The sequence below is a fragment of the Schistocerca piceifrons genome, chromosome 7 (assembly GCF_021461385.2).
Source record: "Schistocerca piceifrons isolate TAMUIC-IGC-003096 chromosome 7, iqSchPice1.1, whole genome shotgun sequence".
NCBI lineage: Eukaryota > Metazoa > Arthropoda > Insecta > Orthoptera > Acrididae > Schistocerca > Schistocerca piceifrons.
The window spans coordinates 466,945,890-466,969,533 of NC_060144.1; the positions used below are offsets into that span (position 1 = coordinate 466,945,890).

The following is a 23,644-nucleotide window of genomic DNA, read 5'->3' on the forward strand; positions in this document are numbered from 1 at the left end:
TGTTAGCATTATACCTATTTTAAACTTGGGCAATTTATTGATTGTCTGTATTTTGATAATATACGAAGAAAAATCATAAAAAGCAATGGTCTACATTAATTTTTGTCTTCACACTCTTTCTTGCTTACGAAGCCTATCCTCTGTGGTATCTCTATTTTTAATCATCACCATCATCGTAGTAGTTGATGAAATTTATATTTTCGTTGTGTGACGTCCCCTCTCCCCTTTTGTTGTCGCTGTTGATGTTGAGCCGCTACTGCTACAGCTCGGTCGGTGGGGTGGAGACGCGACGCGTAGTGATGGTTGTCCCCGTCGGATAACGTGGAACAGCACCTGAAACTCTCTAAAGAAAATTGTTCCTCGCGTAATGTATGAAAGTTCGTTTGCGAGCCCGCACAGTCTTCTCAGCGATGCGAACTGCTGATTTTAATTGTCGGTTATGGTTTTATGATGATTTGCTATGCTCGGTTAGTTAGTTATTGCAGTATTGAGTGAATCATTCATCACCGGCGTCGTTTCAAACCACTGAAGCAAGGAAAAATTAATTTGCGGTTCAGTATCAGTAGTTGTTGTTACGTTGCTAGGCAGAATTGTTTACTACGGCACGACACAAATCCAGAGATAATATATAATGCTATCTTGCTTTCGCGCGTCGTAATATTATTTCGGCAAAACACTCCTTTCAATGCTCAATGTTCATCAAGTCACTCTTTCAATTAAAATGTTCACAGTTAATTAATTTTGATCATCAACTATCACACAGTTCAATTAATGATGGAGCCAACATGTGAAATTTCCATTACTGACGAACAATTTTTATTGTTTCACCACACACACAGCGATAGATCAGATCAATTACGATTCTTTTCAGTTCGGTGATCGTGACAATTACGACAACTTTTACAATCGGCGTATTTGTATCATCTTCGTGTGGTCGTATTAACTTTTTCTACTGAAGGCTAATCAGGTATTGCAGTCTTCGATACTATGTCCATTCTTCGTTGCAACTGTTCACTTTGATGAAGGTTGAGTCCAACAATAATATCTCCAATAATTAAAGTTCATTTACTCGTCGTACACTATTAGAATATCACTTCAGTTCAAGTTCTCAAATCAGAATAACTGAGAACAAAGTCTGCGCATCTCTATCACGCAATAGTACTTTTTTTTAATAGAAACAATCTCATAGCGTTCCGTTTGTAGTACTATAACAAACGGTGCTCTCTCACGACGTGATAGCAAGCAAGCTAGCAAGCGACTAACATTTCCATGATCGAGCATTGTAGACGCACTGAATTTCCTTTTCGCCGCGTTTACAACTCTCTTACACAATAAATGTTCTCTCTGACCGACATATTACTTAACTTTCGTCATACTGATTTGCAGTTATTACTGAGCTACTTGATAGTTAATTAAAAATAACCTTTCTTTCTTTCTACATTTATATCATGACATACTCAGTAATCATTGAAATTGGTGTTCATCAAAGCTTTAAGGTGTTATATTATTGTCAAAGTTGTCGTACTTGTCCGGATAACACTGTTCCTTACTTTAAATTATAATGACATTCTTATTTGGGTTTTCGGGTTTCTGGGGTGAATCTGGATGGCCGGACGGAGATTTGAACCGTCGTCCTTCAGAGTTTCTCATCACTGCGTCACCTTGCTCGGTAATAATAATTAAATTCAAGGCTACTCTCATCCGAATGCTGTGTAGCTACCGTACAGATGTATGACAGATCAATACTGAAGATCTACGTGCCAATTGTCGAAAATCTGTTATTTAACACAACTAGTTTCGGAACCACACTATCACATCATCAAGTTTATAGGAAGTTAATATGCCATTAGGCACTGCCAAAAATAAGAAGCAAGCAGCAGCCGTGCGTTGTCAAACATACAAAACTCTTCCTTGTGCATCTCCTCTGCTATGAGTTGTGCTCTACCGGAATTACGGTTTAGTAGTATTGGTACATTACATAAATGAATCTAGTCTACATAATGTTAAGGGAATCGATTCAAATCCAAGAGCAACTGAACTGCTTCATAGATTTGTGTCAGCCGAGTTAAAGGTTACAGTTTCTTAATTTGTAAGAATTTGCGTAATGAACGAACGCAAGACAACTAGCAGCGCTTGTGTTTTGGTCAAAAAGCAATTAACTTCGTCTTATATATTAGACAATCGATTTCAGTCATGGAACTGAGATGCAACATACAGTCACGTTCATTAGGACATACTAATATTTTTCTCGTAGTTGTTCTGAAGGTGCCACATTTTCAGGTATCATTTTTAACGAGTGTTGTGGCGTAATGGTAAACATACTAGACACGCATTCGTGTGGGCAACGGTTCAGTCCGGCGACCTGATTTAGGTTTCCCGTGGATTCCCTAAGTCGAATAGGGCACGCTTCCTGTAAATGGGACACTGCATCCCTAAAACCGTCATTAATAACGTCGTCGTCGAGATTCATTGGAAGAATCCTAATGAAACGCAATCCAAAAACAATGGAAGTAGGTTACAGTACACTTGTTCGCCCACTGCTTGAATACTGCTCACCGGTGTGGGATGCGTACTAGATAGGGTTGATAGAAGAGAGAGAGAAGATACAACGGAGAGCAGCGCGTTTCGTTACAGGATCATTTAGTAATCGCGAAAGCGTTACGGAGATGATAGATAAACTCCAGTGGAAGACTGTGCAAGAGAGACGCTCAGTAGCTCGGTACGGGCTTTTGTTGAAGTTTCGAGGACATACCTTCACCAAGGAGTCAAGCAGTACATTGCTCCCACCAACGTATATCTCGCGAAGAGACCATCAGGATAAAATCAGAGAGATTAGAGCCCACACATAGGCATACTGACAATCTTTCTTTCCACGAACAATACGAGACTGGAATAGAAGGGAGAACCGATAAAACGTACTACGGCAGAGATGAAAACCTGAAGCAGTCCCGTGTTTAGCTACGAGGCAAGTGGTGCAAGAACATACTGCTCTCGCATTTTCGAGGCGGAAGGCTGTTGTCGGCCGCAGGTCGAGCTGTAAAGCGGAGGCAGTCACGCACTAGCAGGCTGGCTACAGCCGTCATTACGTCATCCGTAGCAGCGGTTAGCGCTCATTTCGCAAGACGAACGTAAACGTCCTCCCACACACAAGTCGCCCAGTGAAAGCGCAACACGTGGAGCCGCCTCTAATCTCTGGTAGTAAGCAATGGCGCTCTTGCGTATTACACAGCCGCCTTCACTATTTGTGTTTGCGCTAACACTAAAATACCCCCAATAAATTATTTGGTGGCATTAGACGCCGTGATAGGAAAACTACTGAGAGCACAGCTATGAAGACCGATTCTCAGGTTCAAACGTCGTGAGGTACAGTGAAACATATTCGCCTGGAGAGCCTACAGTTCTCAGCCACCCCATTCTCGCCAGACTGCTTCCGTTTTATCTGGTAGGAAAGGGATACTCAACCTTTTCGACCTACCAACCACTTTTGTATCTCTGTCAGTAGTACTCAACCTTTTCGACCTACCGACCACTTTTGTATCTCTGTCAGTAGTAAAATTTTCTAACTACCTACTGGTCCCGCACTAATGGTAATTTATAAAAAGTAACTTTATACAATTCATAAAGCAGAATTAGAGCAAATTGAAGCATATAATAGTAATTACATACCACACAGTTTTATGTCAAAATTTTACGAAAGCCAGATGAAAATACTTTTAAAACCCTTGCCGCCTACCGCCCACCGTGTAGGTTGGCTACCACTGTGATAGAACACCCGAATCCCATTCATGCTGTCAACACTGAGGTCCCCAATGCTTCGGAAAGGGCTTGGCATCGCATGCTGCGGATTACAACATAACCATCCCGTATACCTAGTATCGTTAACGTGAAAGTTATATTACGCAGTACTATAGTGAGCAGAGTCCTCTTAGAAATGCTACATCTTCGCCTTTCCCCAACCTTAGAGCGAGCTCTCATACTGGGAGATAAAACCAATGGCGTCAAACTAAAAAAATTACAACGCAAATCATAAAAATTTGTCAAAGGTTGCTCTCATTCATGTTGTATTAGCAGTCAGGATTAATATTAGAATACCTCACTTCGTAATGTTAACGCTGACTGTTAATATAATACGAATGAGTGCGCACTTCGGCATATTTTTATGACTGAAAATGTAATTTTTATTTTTGTTTAACAGTGACCAGTTCATGCATTTTATTATTTGATGCTATTGATTTTACCGCATAATATGGTGTTGGGAGTGTTTTTATGAACATGTTAGTCTATAGACCGAAACTGGTTGTTAAATAAAGAAATTTTGTCAGCAGTTCTTGACGGTAAATTATGATTTTCTTCCAATATTTAGGAGGTTTGGGGCAGCGCCTAGTTAAAATATTCGAATACATTTGATTCAACCCCAACAATGGAAAAGGATATCATCAGGAATGCTCCAGGGAAGTGTGATAGGACCGCTGCTGTACATAAATAATTTGGCGACCTATTCTTGAGTACTGTTTCAAGTGTTTGGTATCCGTACCAGGTCAGATTAAAGAAATCGGCATTTGAAACTGACTGCAGAACGATCCTAATGTCGCCAACATACATTTCGCGTAGGGGCCACGAAGATAAGATACGAGGAATAAGGGCTCACACGGGGGCATATGGACAGTCGTTTTGCCCTCTCTCTCTCTCTCTCTCTCTCTCTCTCTGCTAGTTCAACTGGAAAGGAAATGGCTAGTAGTGGTACAGGAAACCCTCCGCCACGCGCCGTACAGTGCTTGCGGAGTATCTGTGTAGATGTGGGTGTAGAAATATTTTGATAATGGATACTTTGTCTTCATATAAAGGTGCGCCAATAAGTAAAACCGTCAGCAGCCCAAAGGTTGGTTTGAACACAATGTATTGCTAAGCGTGCCAGTACTGGAGTCAGTACGTCATTACATTCCTCCGGTCTTTGAATCGAATTATCCAGGTAATTATAGGGAAGCCTACAGTTTCAAAAGGACTCCAAATAACGGTGCAGCTTTGCATTTTAACATTAATATCTCGAAAAGAATCGTCTCCTCCATGCGCCCAGTTTTCGTTCAAAGGACATGAAACATGCAACTGCAGTGGTACAGCGAAGAATGCACGTCATCCAAAGAAGAAATACATGTTTTGTAGCTGACTGATTTCAGTTCTTGCTCATGAATCATTTTATTAATTTGCTTAAGTCATGAGATTTGTAAAAACCTCAAGTGCGGGTAAAATTAGATTGTAACTTTAGAAATTACTACGATAACTAAGTGTATTCCTGAGAATGAAACTGAGCAACTCCTTCTTCCACGTTGAAATTCGAAATATGCAATCTTCATTTTAAGTGCCAATTTTTCACCCATTTGTCTGTAAAATCACCAACGTTTACAGGTATAGGAAAAAGAAGTTGTTATCAATCTTTGTGATCTATGGCGTAGATGTTTGACGTGGCAAACGTGAATGTGATGTAACAGAAAAGAGAATGTCTCTGATGGCTCATTGAATACTCAACACAAATTCCACTGATTTCTGGATGTTGTAGTTAGCACTTATATTATCTTACTACACTTCTAATGCTTTGATGCACGATGGTTTGCTGTGAACTAATGTGTTTTCAAATTTTCAGCATCTTGTATCCTATGGGCGAAACACACCGACTCTGTAATCAGAAGGCTTTTATTTGTCTTACTTTGAAAGCGGAATGCTATTTACCGCTAGCTTCTTACTACTGTTGATGCATATCTGAGTCCTTTTGTGTTATCTGAGCTTCTTCCTAGTATTTGTTTCAACTGATCTCCAATTTTAATATGTTTCTGGGTCACGCAAGCATGTTCTGACGAGTTATTTTTAGAATGTTCTAAGACGCTAGATTTCAGGAAAAATATGGAGGTGTGTCTGAACCATATAAGGTGGAAAAAATTGCATTTCATATCTAATCACGCAACATTGAGATTTTAAATAGTTGCATTTTGATAAGATAAGGCCGTCCTTTATTTACAGGCGCGACTGCACTCGCGGCATTTTAATAGCGTCATCAGGTGCAATAAAATCAAGTCATGTTCTGATTGAGAAAAGAGAATGGGATTTTTCGCAAAGTAGTGGACGTCAAACATAAAATAACATTCAACGCTCAAGCGATACCATGAGTAACAGTATCTGGTGAGCTAACGGGGTCCCCATATACCGAAATAGTGATCAAAGCCCAGAGCGCATATGCTCATCTATGGCATTACGTAAAATTTAAGCGGCTCATGGTCCCTCATTTACATGAAGTGAAACTGGGCTGAATGGAATACCTAGCTTTTCAAAGTGTGGCAGCCATGAGTACAAAATCTGCTGCAATTTTGAATAGTATCTGACCGTAAAAGTAAGCTCCATTTCAGGAGAAAAGGGCGCAGTGTTGCTGTGTTTCATCTAAGAGATTCGCACGTTCTGCCTCAGTAACGTATACAGATGCTTCGTAACACGTTTGCTTGATTGAAGTTGTTCAGCATCGCGGACATACCTGTCTTGAAAGTAAACGTACAAATAATTTAGTGGCTTAATGTAAAAGTGATTCCGAAAGAATCACTGTAACAAAAATAAAATAAAATAAGTAGCTAAGCCTCTTAGGCTAACCTTTTCAAATTATTATTTTGTGCAAATAGACTAACGCAACACTATTCTACGCACAAGAGACGATTAAGAATGTAAGACATACTATATGCGTGCTCTAAGTAGAGACACTGGCAGATGACTCATTGCAGTAGTTGAATGGGTAGAAATCCGTTGGCACTGACCACTACTGAGAACTTACCATTGCCTGCCAACCTTAGCTAGCGGACAACAATGTCTTCAACGCTTCTAATCGCTCATTAATAAGACCGTATCAAACACACAACATTTGAGCGATCGCCAATTCCATGTGTCACTTCTTATGTCTTTGATATAGGCATTAAACACAGTGTGATCCGCTAGTTAGCAGTTGACTACGATCAGAAAGTAGTTGGTCGATGTCACTCCACTTCTTTCGACACTCTGACTCCCTTAAACGAAGTCGCCGAGTGCCTTGTTAGCGAGTGCGTACAGAAAAACGCCTCTCCACCTGTTTCTTAATATTTATTTTGGAGGGAGGCTGGTTGAGAAGAGGAGATTGGTGATTGAAAACGGAAAGGAAGGGGACACGGATAACCACAAAAGGAACTTCATGCCTGGACATTTAAGAGAATTATGGTAGGCTACATTTGAACTAGTGTGCAAGTGGTCGATATTGTCAGCTGGGATTGTACCTAACGTAGTGTTTGGCTTAGGTTCTCTATGCGCGACACGTTTCGATCTTGTATCGTTGGCTTGCATAAGAGAATATTACATCAGTTTATTCGGTAAACCTTTCTGTCAATAGCTCACTTGGAGCTTCTCCATTCGTGTAACGACAGCCGGTCACCGTACGCCTGGTCATCGGTGTGTTTCGCCCTCGTAGCATGCTGCTGCCCGGTGTTGGGGCGCCTCCACAGCACACAGTCTCTCTCTCACACACTAACCCGACTAACCTTGCAGCCAGCACTCGGAGACCAAGACGACCAGCAGCAGCACCGCCTGGGGGGAGCCACCGGCCGACTTCTTCTCCTCCTCCAACTTCAAGAGGTACGCCCGCTTCTCGCTTCACCTCTCTTACCTAACTCTCCTCTGCTTTTTCCAACTGTGGCACAGTGCGCACTGTGATTCGGCGTATTGGTGCACACGGCTGTACTTCTGGTCACACTGCTGGCCACTAAAACTGCAACACCTTGAAGACGGAATGCAACCTACGACACAGTGTGATGAAGTGTACTGCATGCTTGGATGTGCAAATGTTTACCATTTCTGCAAAAAAAAAAAAAAATGGTTCAAATGGCTCTGAGCACTATGGGACTCAACTGCTGTGGTTATCAGTCCCCTAGAACTTAGAACTACTTAAACCTAACTAACCTAAGGACATCACACACATCCATGCCCGAAGCAGGATTCGAACCTGCGACCGTAGCAGTCTCACGGTTCCGGACTGCGCGCCTAGAACCGCGAGACCACCGCGGCCGGCACCATTTCTGCACAGTAGCTCAAAATAGGCAGTCAGTGTACAGTCTGTTTCAAAAATGCTTTTACAAACTTTTGCGCAAGGAACCTTCCTTGCACCAAAATAAGAAAAACAGTTCATATAAACATAAAAATCCTTCGTTTTCGAGTTACAAATGTGCTGTAAGTTAATTTAAGTACCCTACCCAAATTGCCGTCACTGACAGGGACCTTACGATAGGAGTGCCACCAAAGGTATCCGATATTCATTCGTAGCATACATTTTATTTAACATTTTTTCAGTAAATTAACACGCAACTACATATTCTTCAAAATTAAAAATCGTTACAAAATATCTAGCCGAGAAGTTATTAACATCAGTGTAACCGTAAAATCCGCAGATTACTGGCCAATATCCCTAACACGGCATATCTTGTATATCCTGGTATGCCGCGCGGGATTAGCCGAGCGGTCTAAGACGCTGCAGTCATGGACTGTGCGGCTAGTCCTGGCGGAGGTTCGAGTCCTGCCTCGGGCATGGGTGTGTGAGTGTTTGGCCTTAGGATAATTTAGGTTAAGTAGTGTGTAAGCTTACGGACTGATGACCTTAGCAGTTAAGTCCCATAAGATTTCACACACAGTTGAACATTTTTTCACCCTGGGATAAACGTACTGCAATTTTTCGAAATTAAAACCAGTTCACTTACTTCTTTCCATGTGTCTCGTTTTCTTTTGACCGCCCCTTATACATATGGAGGTCCTCCATCTTAGGAGAGTGGTAACGTGCTTGCCTACCATTCAGCGGGCTCGGGTTCAATTACCGGCCGTACTGGAGATTTTCCCCACTCGTGGACTGGGTGTTGTGTTGTCCTCCTCATCATTTCATCATCACCTACGCGCAAGTCGCCCAATGTGGCTTCACCTGAAATAAGACTTGCTACCCGGCGGCCGAACTTCCCCGGATGGGGTCTCCGTGCCATCAATGCCACACGGTCATTTCATTTTTTTATACGTATGGAGCGGAAGAAAGTTTGTGTTTTTATATAATGGTTTGAATCTTGTAAAAAGTTCATAATTAATTTGTTATTTTTTTGCATTTTTTGATGCGAGGATGATTGTGGTGATATTACTAGGACACCGACGTTTCATTTTCCTTAGTTTCTTGCACTAAGTTACCTGATGGTCACCACACCACTCACACTGAAGTGTATGGCATTTAAACCACCATATAATGTCGAGTTGCATAAAAAAGTGGGGGAATCCCTGTAGATTGTCCTGTGAAGGTGACTGGGGAAGTTAACGTGACTAAAACTCAGCCCAATCACATCAGGTGCTACGAGGATAATCCGTGAAGCACGGTCTTTTGGGTGGAGATAGCAGCTTATAGCAATGGCGGCCACTCTGCCATAGAGTTGTTTCCTGCTCTCCGTCCCATGAGCTATATGCTCTCGCTTTGAGTTCGGGGATATGGTGTTTTTCGGTATGACATATTTCCAGTCATAAGTTCCTTGGCTTAAATTTTATACTGATTGTTTACAGAGTAGTCGAAGGATGTACGGAATGATAGGGTTTCACCAACCGTCGGCGAGGTAACTAGGAACGAAACACACTCTGGGATTAGAGTAGGATGAGGAAAGGTTACGCGGTATCATTACAGGTTTCAACTTTTTAGCAAGCTGTCAGCAGATCATGTGTTTAAAAACAAAGATAACAGTCGATAGTAAAATACGAGGAAACTAAATTACAGAATCTAACTTCTACAAACAAATACACGTGCTTGAATGCGTTAAATAGTAACTGTTCAAAGTACAATTGCGGAGGTCAGGAGAGAAGGACAGTGTAAACATATATGCGTTCTGATTGGCTGAACTTGAAGCAGCTGCTAATTATGTAATAATATAAAGGTGATGATTTTTAAATCGAAAAAAGGTTAATACATTCACAGTTTAAAACTGATTGTGAGATTTACTCTTGGCAAGATAAACTCTAATAAAAAAATGTAACTACTGTTGATCCGCGAGTGCCCAGCTAGTCAGTAGTATCCACATGTCCACTCTAAGCAGCCGATACGAAAGCATTATTATAACAAGCTGATATTAGGCAACTGTGAGCCGGTGGAAAAAGGGCCACCCAACATGGGAAAAGGGCAAAAAAATTGGGAGAAGAGACAGTATAACATCAGAATACACTCCAGAAAAGGTGTTGTTCCGAAAATCGCTTTGTTCTTTGACAACGGATGTGGAAACTTTATGAAATTGGTAAAAGTTTCTAGCTCTGAAACTGTATCAAAATGGTATAACGATAACAGTTCAAATCACTGTTAGATGTAGATGTTTCTTCATCATATTTTATGCTTAGCGAACCATTATTCTCCTGCCTATTGCTACTGTTTATTTTTCATCTTAGTTACTTAGCTACTTTCGTGTTCCATGGATCATTTTGCACGATAAATCGTAATGATGTGGAACGAGTCATTTTACGTTCCATCACAAATTAATTTGTGAATATGGCTACATGCTGCACATTTATAACTTTTTTTTAATATGTAGATGTGAGTTAGTAATTCCTACCCACCAACTTTTACTCATTACAATAATAGAAATTCTACTACGGAACAGAAGGATTGTCAAGGAGAAATTTTTTCAGTTTGTTTCTAAATTTTACTTCACTTTGCTGTCTGTCAGACATTTTATATCACCGGATAAATGATCAAAAATTTTTGCTGCAGTATCTTTAATTCGTTAACCTTGTCTACATTCTATGCTAAATATCTTCCGTATCTCATTCAAAAGTTGTAAGTTATCCTTACTTTCGGCCAAAAGGGCTAGTTTGTCTACTAGTTTTGGCTTTATCTGTATCTTTGCATTATTGTTTCCATTCTGAATCGCTCTACACTCTCTTTTTCCTTCATCTACATACTAGAATTAAGAGGGGTTTATCACTGCTACCATGGTTTCAAATGGCTCTGAGCACTATGGGACTTAACATCTATGGTCATCAGTCCCCTAGAACTTAGAACTACTTAAACCTAACCAACCTAAGGACATCACACAACACCCAGTCATCACGAGGCAGAGAAAATCCCTGACCCCGCCGGGAATCGAACCCGGGAATACCTTGGTTTCCATATTTTTAAAACAACATTGTTTTTCCTTAAGTCTCTGCTTTCTTTACTCGCATCCTGAACATATATATCTTTACATTATGACCGTTAATTTTGTTTGCGAACGCAAATTTTGGCGTGGTACACACAATTAACATTAAAGAACTTGAGTAACGCATTGTAATAAAACCAGGAGATTGCAATAGAGCGCAAAGCGTTGAGAGGAGATTTTCTGTCCTTGTCCTTTGGAAGAAGAACGAGTATTAACGATAGACTTGCATACAAGCGATAAATTTCGTTTCTGTAGAGTGGCATATTGTGATTCCGTGAGCAGAACAGGAATGACTCACGCCTGAGTTCACAGGGTTTGTCTTGGACGTTATCTAAACTGTTTGCTGGCCTTTGTTTCCCCTTCTGGATCATATGATCACGTCAGACACCTAACGGGATGTTGTGACACGATGCCCGCTGACTTCAGCCAAGCAAAGCAAATACGCTCACCGCTTCCAATCTTGCGCTCACCACGATTACGTACAGCTTGCGGACAACGTGCGTCAAGGCCTGAAGTCTGCATCCACTTGGAGAGTGGGCGTTCTTCCCAGAAACTGAAAGTGGGCCGCCCGTTGCAGATTTTCGTCGCTGATCGCTACAGTCAATTACGCATTTTTTTTTTCCTCTCAAATCCTCCTACATATCCCTATAACGTCACTTGACACTTGCTGCCTACGCAGTATTCACGTAAATAATAATAAAAAGATTCACTGGAACAAACTCATGTCGACTACAGGATGATCTAATGTTCGGTGCTTGCTTAGACCTATACAAATAGTTGGGGGAAAAGAAAATCACAGTATAAAAAAATAATCCACTTTACTACTTTCATGGCTGCACTCCAGGACTTCCCTCGGCGGAAAGACACCAGCAGCATGAAGCTGGTCATCTGCAGAGCCGCCCTACTTCCGCCACACTTTCAATAAGGAAAGTAGTTCCCTTCTGACATACAATAAATATACACGTTTCAAGCACTGTCATTCGAAGATATTCATAAATGCTGAATTTAGCTATTCTTAATAAAAAGTTATTTTGCGCTACTCGTAGGGGAAATTCTTCACTATGTATGGCGCGTAGATAAATTCACGCAGTTTTTGGTTGAGACAACTGACATGCGCTAATTTCTAAGGGAGCCGTCTGCTATTAATTAAACATATTACTGTAACATAGCGCGGAGAAAATTGACGTAGGTCATCATTAAGTATTTCGTTTAACACGTTTTACTTAATTCCACATTCTGAAGAGGGCAGAGATGCTTCTGACGCGAGCCCGCAGTTTCAAATATGCTTATTCAAGCGTACATCAAAAAGCGTACAGGCCGGCTTCGTCTGTTGACTGACAGAGACCGTCGAAAATTGAAGAGGGTCGCAACGTACAATAGGCAGACATCTGTCCAGACAATCACACAGGAATTCCAAACTGCATCAGTATCCACTGCAAATACTATGACAGTTAGACGGGAGGCGAGAAAACTTGGATTTCATGGTCGAGCGGCTGCTCATAAACCACACATCACGCCAGTGAGTACCAAACGACGCCTTGCTTGGTGTAAGGAGCGTAACCATTGGACGATTGCACAGTGGAAAAACGTTGTGTGGAGTGATGAATCACGGTACACAATGTGCCGATCCGAAAGCCAATAGTCATGCCCTTTTCTACGGTAGATAAATCATTCCGTTTCCACATTACGACAGCGATTGCACTGTTTTCCGCGTCGCCCAACACGCACTGCATGCTTTCCACTGCTAGTGCTATCACCTGCCCTCTGTGAGTGATAATCGGACATCGACGTCGAACATAGACGGTGGTCACATTGATGTGACTGAAAGGCGTATTAGGAAGTCATTTTCTGGGGGCATTTGTCTGGAACCTACGGAAGAAAACAGAAGCTTCAGAAATGTGTTATTACAAGACAGTGATAAATATCGGGTGGGTAGACCGGGTGACTGAGGGAGAAGGTACTGACTCGAAATGGGGAGAAAAAAAATTATGGCACAACTTGACTAAGAGAAGGGTTACGTTTATAGGAACATCCTGAGCCATCAAGGAGTCGTCAATCTGGTATTTGAGGGGAATGTAAAGAGGTAAAAACTGTACTATCAGACCAAATCTTGCAGATCCAAATTGATGTACCGCACAGTATTTAAGCAGAGACAAAAGGCTTTCGCAGGATAGACCAGCGTGGAGAGATTCCTCAAATCCGTCTTCGGATTGAAGACCACAACAACAGAGATGTCACAATTCTATATATTAACGAAAATGTATTGGTCTGACGCATTAGACACTGAAGTATCTGTGTCAGATGTTACATAAATTTAAAGTTCTTTGTTATTTCGTGACAGAGATTGGTTCTTTTAGTAGACTATTAATGTTAGTTAGATCGGTCACTCCCTTTTTGTGAAAGCTATCTGAGCTTTGAGTATTGTCTAGACTCAACGCCGACGTCCACCGAGCGTTACTCTTCATTTGGACATTTTGGAAACACAGATTCGTCCTTGTATGGTTGCGGTAGTCGCGCTTTCTTCTCGAGCTGCCATGCTTGCTTGCTTTTTTCTCCCTTTTCTTTTATCCCCCTCGCGCGAATCGTGTGATTAATGGCCAAGCAGATGCGGGCTCGCTTGCGTCGTCTGCCTTCTGTTGCGCGCGCTGTTTTTCTGCCATCTGCCGCTGTGTTGCCGAAAATCTTTCTGCTGTCCGAACCTTCGCATTTCGCTGTGTGTTCCAAGCTCGTAGTCTAAAGCGCCCCTCCTGTCGCTTTACAGATAAAAATAACTTAACGGTAGGATAATTTCAGATTCGTCTCCCTTTTTCTTTTTTCTTTTTTTTTCTTTTTTATTCTTTTTTAAGGTAACTGTGACTGTGACGAGCATGTGTGTGTAAGTTTTCTGCTGTTGCCGACGATGGTTATGAATGAATCCTGACAAGGTAGCCCCCGACTACACCATTCCAATCGGACAGACGGATCATAATAAAAAACGCCGCAGTCTGATACACTGCGGATCGGTTGTGTATGTAATCCATAATTTTGACGTGATTCCGGAGGTCGGGAACAACACGCCACCACCTTGACTCCCCATGCTGGCCAAAATTTGGTGGAGAAAATGTTTTCCAACTCATGAACTCTGCTCTGAGCACTATGGGACTTAACAATTGTGGTCATCAGTCCCCTAGAACTTAGAACTACTTAAACCTAACTAACCTAAGGACATCACACACATCCATGCCCAAGGCAGGATTTGAACCTGCGACCTTAGCAGTCGCGCGGTTCCGGACTGAGCGCCTAGAACCGCTAGACCACCGCGGCCGGCCATGAACTCGGACAAGAGCCGGGAGCCATCGCACAAGCTTTCGTTACATGAACGATGAATGACGCATAGAGTTGTGCGACCTGTTTAGTTCGCCTGTACCGGACGGGTCGTTGAACGCAATGAGTCGATACGGAAGTTTACTAGGTCACGCGGCAATACATTTTTCATGCGTCGGAGTGTTTTAGTGGTTTTGCACCTAAATACAATGACTTTTTCGATCCCCTTTCTCCACGAATCACCCATTGTGATACTCCGATTCTTTATGGCTCTTCTATTGTTCTGTTCACTGTCTTAAGAGTATTGTAGCTCAAAACGTCAAATGTGTAGCATTTCGTATAAATATACCTCACATGAGTGTACCCAATGTACGTAACTTTCATGAATCGTTAACTGGAAATATCTGATCAGACTTGAAATAACTGCTACAAAGAAAACGTTGGGAAGAAATGTAAGACAAAAAAAATTAGGCCTATATTTAGAAAACTGATAAAGAAACTGTATATATTAGAGTACGAAACTGTTATAGAACAAAACTGAAAGCTGAAACAAGTCGATCTCACATGCTAAATTGTTTATTACTTCGCTGCAGAACTCAGGTGAGAAGGCTCCTACACTTACGTTTTTTAATACTTGATAATATTACAAATAACGCAGTTTGCTTTGTGCACTGCATGCTCATTGATTACGGTACACATCTAACAAAGAACATTACTTTATTCCTTTTTGAGATTTCACTGTTACGAAGAATCCAAAGACATTATTTTGAATGAGAATCTTTGATTTGGAGTGCGTTATCATAATAACTTTTTAGTGTCGGCTTTTTATTTAGTTCTGTAAAATTCCTTAACTTGTAGTACCCAGTGATTGTTAAAAAAATACAAAGTTTCTAAACAGAACAAAGTTACGTGATACGTGTGTTAATACTCATAGCTACTGGGGAGGAATTCTGACCAGACGTTCGGGTTTTCATATAAATATCCTGGTGTCCTGAGAAAATCATTCGGGACACATAATTGTCCTGGTTTTTAATCGAGAAACAAAATGCGTTCAATAATACTTTTCATTTAAACAAATATTTTTTAAGAACAAGTTTCCTAGAAGCAAAACGTTATAGAAACATATATATTTTCACCGCATTTGCCTTAACTCGTCTTATGTCTAAAGAAAGAGTAAGAAATACGTTGAAAAGAAAAGCAGGTATTACCTACCCCTAACTTGCTGACCTTCCACTTTATGGCCCTCACGACATGTAAAACCAAAGCCAAAGGAAGTATAAATGAGCACCAGTTAACTTATACCATTTCTTCTAACGGTAATGCACCCATATGCAAGCTCATTTTGTGAAGAACGTGAGCGATGCGGCGTGTGTTAGTAGCGTTTATTGAAAATTTTTTGTCATGCATGCATGCTTGTCCTTAAAGTCTGAAATCTTAAATTTTAGTACGAAATGTGTAATTTGCATCTTGTTACTGGTCAGTAATATTACACAGTTTTTAGGATTAAAAAATTGTACCTCAGTGTCTGGTCAGTGACTGAACATCGCAGAAAATATATCCAGGCTATTACAATAAAAAAGTATGTATCAGCCTTTTTTATTTCTGAAGAAAATAATTTTATTTATGTGTAATGTGCATACATTTTCCTTTCCAATTCACAAAATGAAGATACATTCTTGCTATGGGTTTTCAGCTGGTACATCGTCATAGGCCTATTATCGATTTGAAAACATCACGATAACTGACAAGAAGCTAAGAGTTAATATAGTAATGAAGTTAGGCATAAAGTACAAACACAAGTGTCCCGGGTTTTTCTCTCTGCAGTCTGGTCAGCCCATAGCCTTATGCAAGGCACCGTAGTTTGTTTTTAACCAAACATGTTACAACAACAAAAAATGGTTCAAATGGCTCTGAGCACTATGGGACTTAACATCTATGGTCATCAGTCCCCTAGAACTTAGAACTACTTAAACCTAACTAACCTAAGGACATCACACAACACCCAGCCATCACGAGGCAGAGAAAATCCCTGACCCCGCCGGGAATCGAACCCGGGAACCCGGGCGTGGGAAGCGAGAACGCTACCGCACGACCACGAGATGCGGGCATGTTACAACACTTTTTGTGCTTGGGAAACAAATCTTACAAAATGCATGTGTAACGACAAACAATCTGTAGAATGGGTAGTACATTTAAAGTTATCAGAATAAACAACCAATAGCTTCACGTGAGGAAAAAATAGATAAACCCACAGAAGACAGTACAAAAAGTGCTGAAGAATGTCTGGGTGAAAACAAAATTATTGAACATTGCCATACATAAAGCGGAATTCTTCTCCAATTTTTCTCAGCAACCACGGAAATGAGAAGAACTGCGGCTTTCGCAAGATGATTATTGACAGTCATTTATGAAATAGGGACGCAATTCCTTTTTTCTCTTTCTCTGCAGATATTGGCAAGTATCCGACAGAATCCTGCTCTGAAACGTACGTATTGTAGCGCAGAGATTGCCCAATATGCCTATATTTCCATGTCATCCAGCGTTACTCGACATCGTAATGTTAGTTGAAAATACAAAAAACAGATGCTTTCGTATAACACCTGAGATCTGCGAATGGCTAGTCTTTGAAAATCTGAACACAGAACGGGCACCAAACCTGTCAGCATCATCATGACTAAGTACTGCCGTCGTTTTTTTTCCAAACTGTGATTAATCCTGTGATGAATAATATCATACATTGCAATAATCGTAAAGTATGTTAGCAGCATAAAATTTACATTTCAGATCAGTTTAATGTGGTGCATGTGGCTCATAGTAGTTCCATTTTGCAGCACGACCTCCTCGACCGACGTCGCATCTTCCCCGCGCACGTGGCTGGACGGCTTCAACTCGCCCCTCATCCAGGATGAAGGCCAGAGCAAAGTTCTCAAGCTGCGCTTCGACGTTAGCCAATACCAGCCGGAGGAGATCGTTGTCAAGACGGTAGACAACAAACTGCTGGTAAGTACCTAACGGTGACGTCTAAAGTAAAGATCCCCATCCTATCCATCCACACACACACACACATTCTTCAACGATCTGAGAAACCAATATTCGAACAAAAATGCGACTTCAAGCGAGATATAAAATCCATAATTGAACACGCCAGAAAACAATTCTCGACGTAAGACAATTCTTCATGAGGTCAAACCTCAGTTTCCTATTGAGAACCAGAATGATTCGATGCTACACATTATCTGTTCTCCTTCACATACCTTGGCCCAACCGCTGGAAAACGAATTGAGCCCTTTGAATGTATTTGTATCGTCGTCTGTTGCGTATATCTTGGATATTAAAAATGTCAAACGTAAAACACCTTCATCGGAGGAAAAAGAAACAAGAACTGCTACATAATATTGTGAAACTAAGCAAGATGTAATGCGTAGGACATGTTAAGAGGGCTTCAGAGATACCAGTTATTATAACTTAAAGGAAAGATAGAAAGTGAATGGTCTATTGAAAGACGGAGAAACTCGTGGCCGAAAGACATTGGAAGATGGTACAGCTGTATATCAGAAGAAGCTTTCCACGGTGCACTGTTAAGACCAAACCGCCAACTCTTACTAGGAGAAGGTGTCTTAAGGAGACCAAGTAGAGGAAGATCGGGAAGGTAGTGGTGGGAGGATGCGAGTGTTTTTCTGACGAAATGGGAGCACACACGTTTGCCAGTATTCAGCCAGATTACAATTTTCACCTTTTTACAAAATATTAGTAGCGGATCTCTTTGTTTATATTCTTTACAGCATTAGAAAAAAAAGAACCTTTGATAAATACCTTTCGTTACGAATACACATTGTAAGTGCTCGAAATGAAATAAACTATCAGTGACTGCCAAATGGTCAGTGTGGAATTATGTGCAACTTTCCTGTTTTGATTATTTTTAGATCCGTGCAAGGCTATATACAACCTTCGAAAAAAATTCATATTTAAAACAGATTATACCGGTTTTTTTTTTTTTTAAATGACCGGTTTCGGTTCAACTTGAACAATCCTCAGGTCTGATAGTATCGGTTACAAGAGTAACTCATCCAACTATCAGCAGAATAAACGTGCGATGTCATAAAATAAAACTTTTATTGCATTCATTAAATCATTTTATTGTGTGACGTACCATGTAAATTTTGCTAATGGTTGGGTGATATACTCTTGTAACCAACACAATCATATCTGAGGGTGATTCATGTTGACCGAAATCGGTAATTTTAAAAAATTAATGGAGTCAGGTCGGTCAACAAATCTGTTTTAAAACTAGAGATCGTGGATTTTATCTCCAAGGAGGTTATGTCAGTTTTTGCAGAATCATGTTTAATTAAAATTCTCATTGCCGTCGTTCGGTTGTCGTTCTCCTAGTTCATCGCAGTTTTATACGAAATTGCTAGGTAGGGCATAGCGAGGACCGGCCTTATGCTCAAACGACACAAGACGCCGCTTGGAACGCCTTCAGAGGTGTGGCAGCTATAATATTTCTGTACAGGACGTATCACAATTAGTAGCGACTGCTTTGGGCGTCAAGCTGAGTGTGGTGACCAAGTGCAAGATTTGTATACTGTGCATACCACAATTAGTAGCGAAATGTAACACTGGTGAAAGTGTACGAGGGGAAAGTGGGGAGGCAAGTGGCAAATAATAAATCGCTTGTGCGGAAAAATGTTTTCGAACCGGCCCTGGGCATACCTAAATATACTTACAAGAGAGCCGATCTTAGCGAGTAAGTTGAATGCAAAGGTTCAGGAGTGCGTTACATAAATCGTTTGACATCCACAGTTAGGACTTTCTATTAAAATACTCTGCACTATTATGCCATAGTCGAAAGAATTTCTTGGAGAAACCGAACATTTCGTCCACATCTGCGCAGGACATCTTCCAAGAGGGTTGTAGCTTTTGTAAACGTCCGATTCACGGTTTGGCTCGTAGCTTTTACAAAAATCGTACTCACTGTGCACCCGTGACACAGTTGGATGCATTAAGCCCAGTTTCCTGTACGAACTTGGAGACAGTGTGTCCCATGCAGGGCAGCCAAGATCTGGCCACTGTCAAATGTGTCATTCCCATTGTCCTTTCGACTGTAATGCTACCGACTAATATAAGCTTTGATGATATATGTACGCATGCGCCAGCATGTGCTACCTAATACATTCCAAAACGCAGCGCATAAAAACGGTAAATTCCCGGGGCTAATGTCTCATCTTCTGTTGGTGTTGAAAGGTAAGCCCAAGTGTTTTGGATATCCCTTTGGCTAGGGACCATTTGTACAGATCGTCTTAACGTAACTGTCCTACAGTATGGGGCCGAAGTGTGAATAATACGATATTCCTCCAGTTTAGGAAAATGCAGCAAATCGAGCCGCTCTTTTTGCATCAGATGCGGTCTACGGTGCATCTTAGCGAACTTATGGAGGCACCTTTTAGTTGATGGGTAGCTCCTGAGAAAACCAAGCCACAGATTCCAAGACGGCCATGCGCAGTAAATGACTGTAATTTTCTCGATATATTCCTAAGATCCCGATCTCGAAGAGCCTAGAAAATTTTCTTGATATCTGTACCAGTTTCGGAGGTAAGGTGGTTTAAATTTACCTTATTTGTACATGATAAATCCGGTGTGGGGCGAAAACGTAGTTTATAAAGTGACGTAGCACGGAGGAATAGGATTTTCTCTTCCTCGTGATGACTGGGTGTTGTGTGATGTCCTTAGTCTAGTTAGGTTTAAGTAGTTCTAAGTTCTAGGGGACTGATGACCATAGATGTTAAGTCCCATAGTGCTCAGAGCCATTTTGAACGGAGGAATATACTGTTAAGTGTCCCGTTATCATCAAACAGTATGTAGTACTGTTCTTCAGAACATGCAAAATTTTTTGTGCACGTAAAACCCGGTCTGAGGTATAAAATATCATAGTCTTATGTTATTCCAGTTTCACATAAGTAAAAGTCCGCAGCTCGTAGTCTAGCGGATAGCGTTGCTGCCTTTGGATCACGGGGTCCCAGATTCGATTCCCGGCCCGGTTGGGGATTTTCTCTGCTTGGGGACGGGCTGTTTGTGTTGTCATCATCCTCCTCCTTTGTCACAGTGGCTAGATTGGACTGCGTAAAAATTGAATTATGTGACAATTAGGACTTTGTACGGGCGCTAATGACCGCGCAGTTGAGCGCCCCAGAAACCAAACATCATCATCATCATCACATAAGTAAAACATCAAAATTTTAGTGACCTATAAAATTGTTTTCATATGAGTAACGTGGCCTGCTGTAGCAGGGAAAAGAAGAGAACATCGGAAAAATTCTCCTGTCGGAGAACAAAAAAGACGAATATGACCCTGTTTTAAAAGACTCCGGGTGAAAAGTGGGGGGGGGGGGGGGGGGGGTACGGGTTACCAGATGCCTCATTCTACCGTCCTCAGTACTTTTAAAAATTTTAGCACGCAGACATACCGTCACTTTTTTATACTGAGAGAGAAAGAGACCACGGCATTTGGGAAGAGACTGTAAAGTAAGAAATGTCGGAAGATAGTAGACAGTGGTTGTGCTATAGAAAGAGAGGAGGAGACAATTGTAGAGTGAGAGCCAGTGATAATGAGACACAGTGTATGACAATCACAACGAGGAAAAGACAATAGTGACAGTAAGAAGAGACAGCAGCAATGAGAAGCAAGGGATGAGATAGTAGCAGTAAGAGAGAGCAAAAGGGAGACATTTACAGTGAGAGGAGACTGTAGTAGTATGACGGAATGAAGTAGACTGTGGCTTTGAGACAGGAGACAGAAAGAGACACAAAGTGATACTGACATTAAGTTGGGCTGAATGAGTGAGTTAGAATGGGCAAGTGGGACTGGATGGATGAGAACGACTTACAGCGATGGACTAGTGGGTGTGAGAGAGTTACAGTTATGGGAGCTTGTGAGAGTGAGAGGTGAGTTGGATGTTAAAAAAACGCGAATAAGTTCACATGCCAAAATATTTGGAAAAAATTTTAAGGTGTGAATGAGGCAGCTGGTACCCCACTTTTCAGGCAGTCTTTTAGTAAACAGGAGCATATTCGCTTTTTTGTGTTCCAGTAGGAGTATTTTTCCATTAGTAGGTGTAGACTGAAATAGTTATTCGGAAGTGGAGGGGCCTGTACAGGATAGATTTGCACGGAGAGCTTCATGAAACCAGTCTCCGGAATGAAGAACACAACAAGAACAGTGCTGTTGCAGCTTCGGCGTGCAACACGTTGCAGTTGCCGTTCCGCGTCTTTCGTAGAGGCGACACGCTGTTAAAAAGGAGGAGCCCGTTACCGCATGTAGTATCTGCTTGCCGCCGGTCGGCGGCAGCTGCGCTGAGGGAAGCGGAGTGTTCGCGAAGGCACATTCACTCACGCCTCATGAATATGCACGGCGAAGCGCCCCTTAGCACGCGCGTGCGCAGATTTCTATCGGCGCATTGTCAGTGTGTGTGTGTGTGTGTGTGTGTGTGTGTGAGAGAGAGAGAGAGAGAGAGAGAGAGAGAGAGTGCGTGTGCGCTCTCGTGGATGGGAAATGTGGGGCAACCGGAGCGTGCCAAGCATGGAGAAACGTGTAGGCGAAAAACACCAAACCGTGCTCGTTTCCCATCTGAGGATACAGCCCGTTTAGCTCAGCGACCAGTCGTGATACAGAAGGGTATCCGAACGGGTTAAGGTCCTGTGACAAGCGCCGTTGTGAAGAAAATGTGGTGTCACCGCCAGACACGACACTTGCTAGGTGGTAGCTTTAAATCGGCCGCGGTCCATTAGTACATGTCGGACCCGCGTGTCGCCACTGTGTGATCGCAGACCGAGCGCCACCACAAGGCAGGTCTCGAGATACGGACTAGCACTCGCCCCAGTTGTACGGACGACTTTGCTAGCGACTACACGGACGAAGCATTGCTCATTAGCCGAGCCAATAGTTAGAATAGCCTTCAGCTAAGTCAATGGCTACGACCTAGCAAGGCGCCATTAGTAACATTGCATGTATCTAAAGAATCTCACTTGTATCGCCACAATCTCCAGATGTACCAAAAGGATGGATTAAAGTTAAGTAGTCTAGAAGCTATGTACTTTTCTTTATAGCATTCATTACGTATCCTGTTACAGACCTATATCTTGCCTGCCAAACGCGTGCCTTACGGCTACTTCCGTGGCGTGGCTGTCTTGCTACGCCACAACAGAAAATAATCACGAAGATAGCACCTGTGGGTTGTTTGGACGATCGGCCCCTTAGTGGGCAACCAGACACGAGTGCTATTGGTGCTCTGAAAATTCAGAAAGAAATGGAGGCTTCAACTGGTTCCGTCAGTGGTCGTGGAGTCGCAGCTGGGATGGCTGGACGAGGGTTTTACGCTCTGTTGTCCCGAACGTCATTCCAGTTCCGTAGTGGGAGATACTTCCAAAACTGAAGCTGTAAATGCGAATCTTGACTCGTTCCTGAATAGCTCACGCGGTATGAATATTGCCCGAGAACGGAAAAGCTTCAGTTTCGAATTGGGGTTCAGCACATAATTGTAACCTAAGTCGACATCTGTACCCCGCAAGTAACTTTATTATGCATGGCGAAGGGTACTTCGTGTATCGCTCTTACTTCCCTTCTTTCCTGTTCCAGTTGCGAATGGACCGTGAGAAGAACGGTTATCTATGAGCCTCCGTGTGAGCTCGAATCTCTTCCATTTTACCTTTATGGTCTTTGGCGAGACAAGTTTACGTAGGAGGTAGTAGTATGTCGTAATAAAATATTATTCAGAGCTGTCTTGATCGCAAAAAAGCATTTTTATTCGTAAGAGGCGACCGGTTTAGACCCGATGTGGGTCATCTTCGGACACTACTCTGTAATTCAGACTACAGCAAAACAGAGGGAAACATTAAACATGATAAACAGTACGTTAAAAATAAATTAGGCGATGCTGTACCCAGTGATGACGTGTGGAGACTACGGCACGGAACAGGTACGGTGTATACCATCCTCTGATGTCAGCTGCTGACTATGTGACGGCATCATAGAGTTAAATAGCAGGTGCCCCGCCCATTGCCTGTCGCCTTACGTCATCTTTAGCCAACAGGATACAACGTATGTGAAATATGTCGCATAGCATAAATATTAACGTTACTACTATGCT

General features: G+C 41.9%; 1 protein-coding gene across 2 annotated transcripts in view; it reads left to right on the forward strand.

The window, feature by feature from the left end:
• The window catches only part of LOC124709139 (heat shock protein Hsp-12.2), a 101,740-nt gene that overhangs the window by 48,535 nt on the left and 29,561 nt on the right, over positions 1-23,644 (forward strand). The window contains exons 2-3 of one of the 2 annotated variants that reach the window (XM_047240808.1): positions 7,549-7,635; positions 17,333-17,501. In XM_047240808.1, coding sequence (XP_047096764.1) covers positions 7,549-7,635; positions 17,333-17,501 — 256 coding nt within the window. The remainder of the gene's footprint in view (positions 1-7,548; positions 7,636-17,332; positions 17,502-23,644) is intronic. The other variant, XM_047240810.1, reaches the window with a different exon arrangement.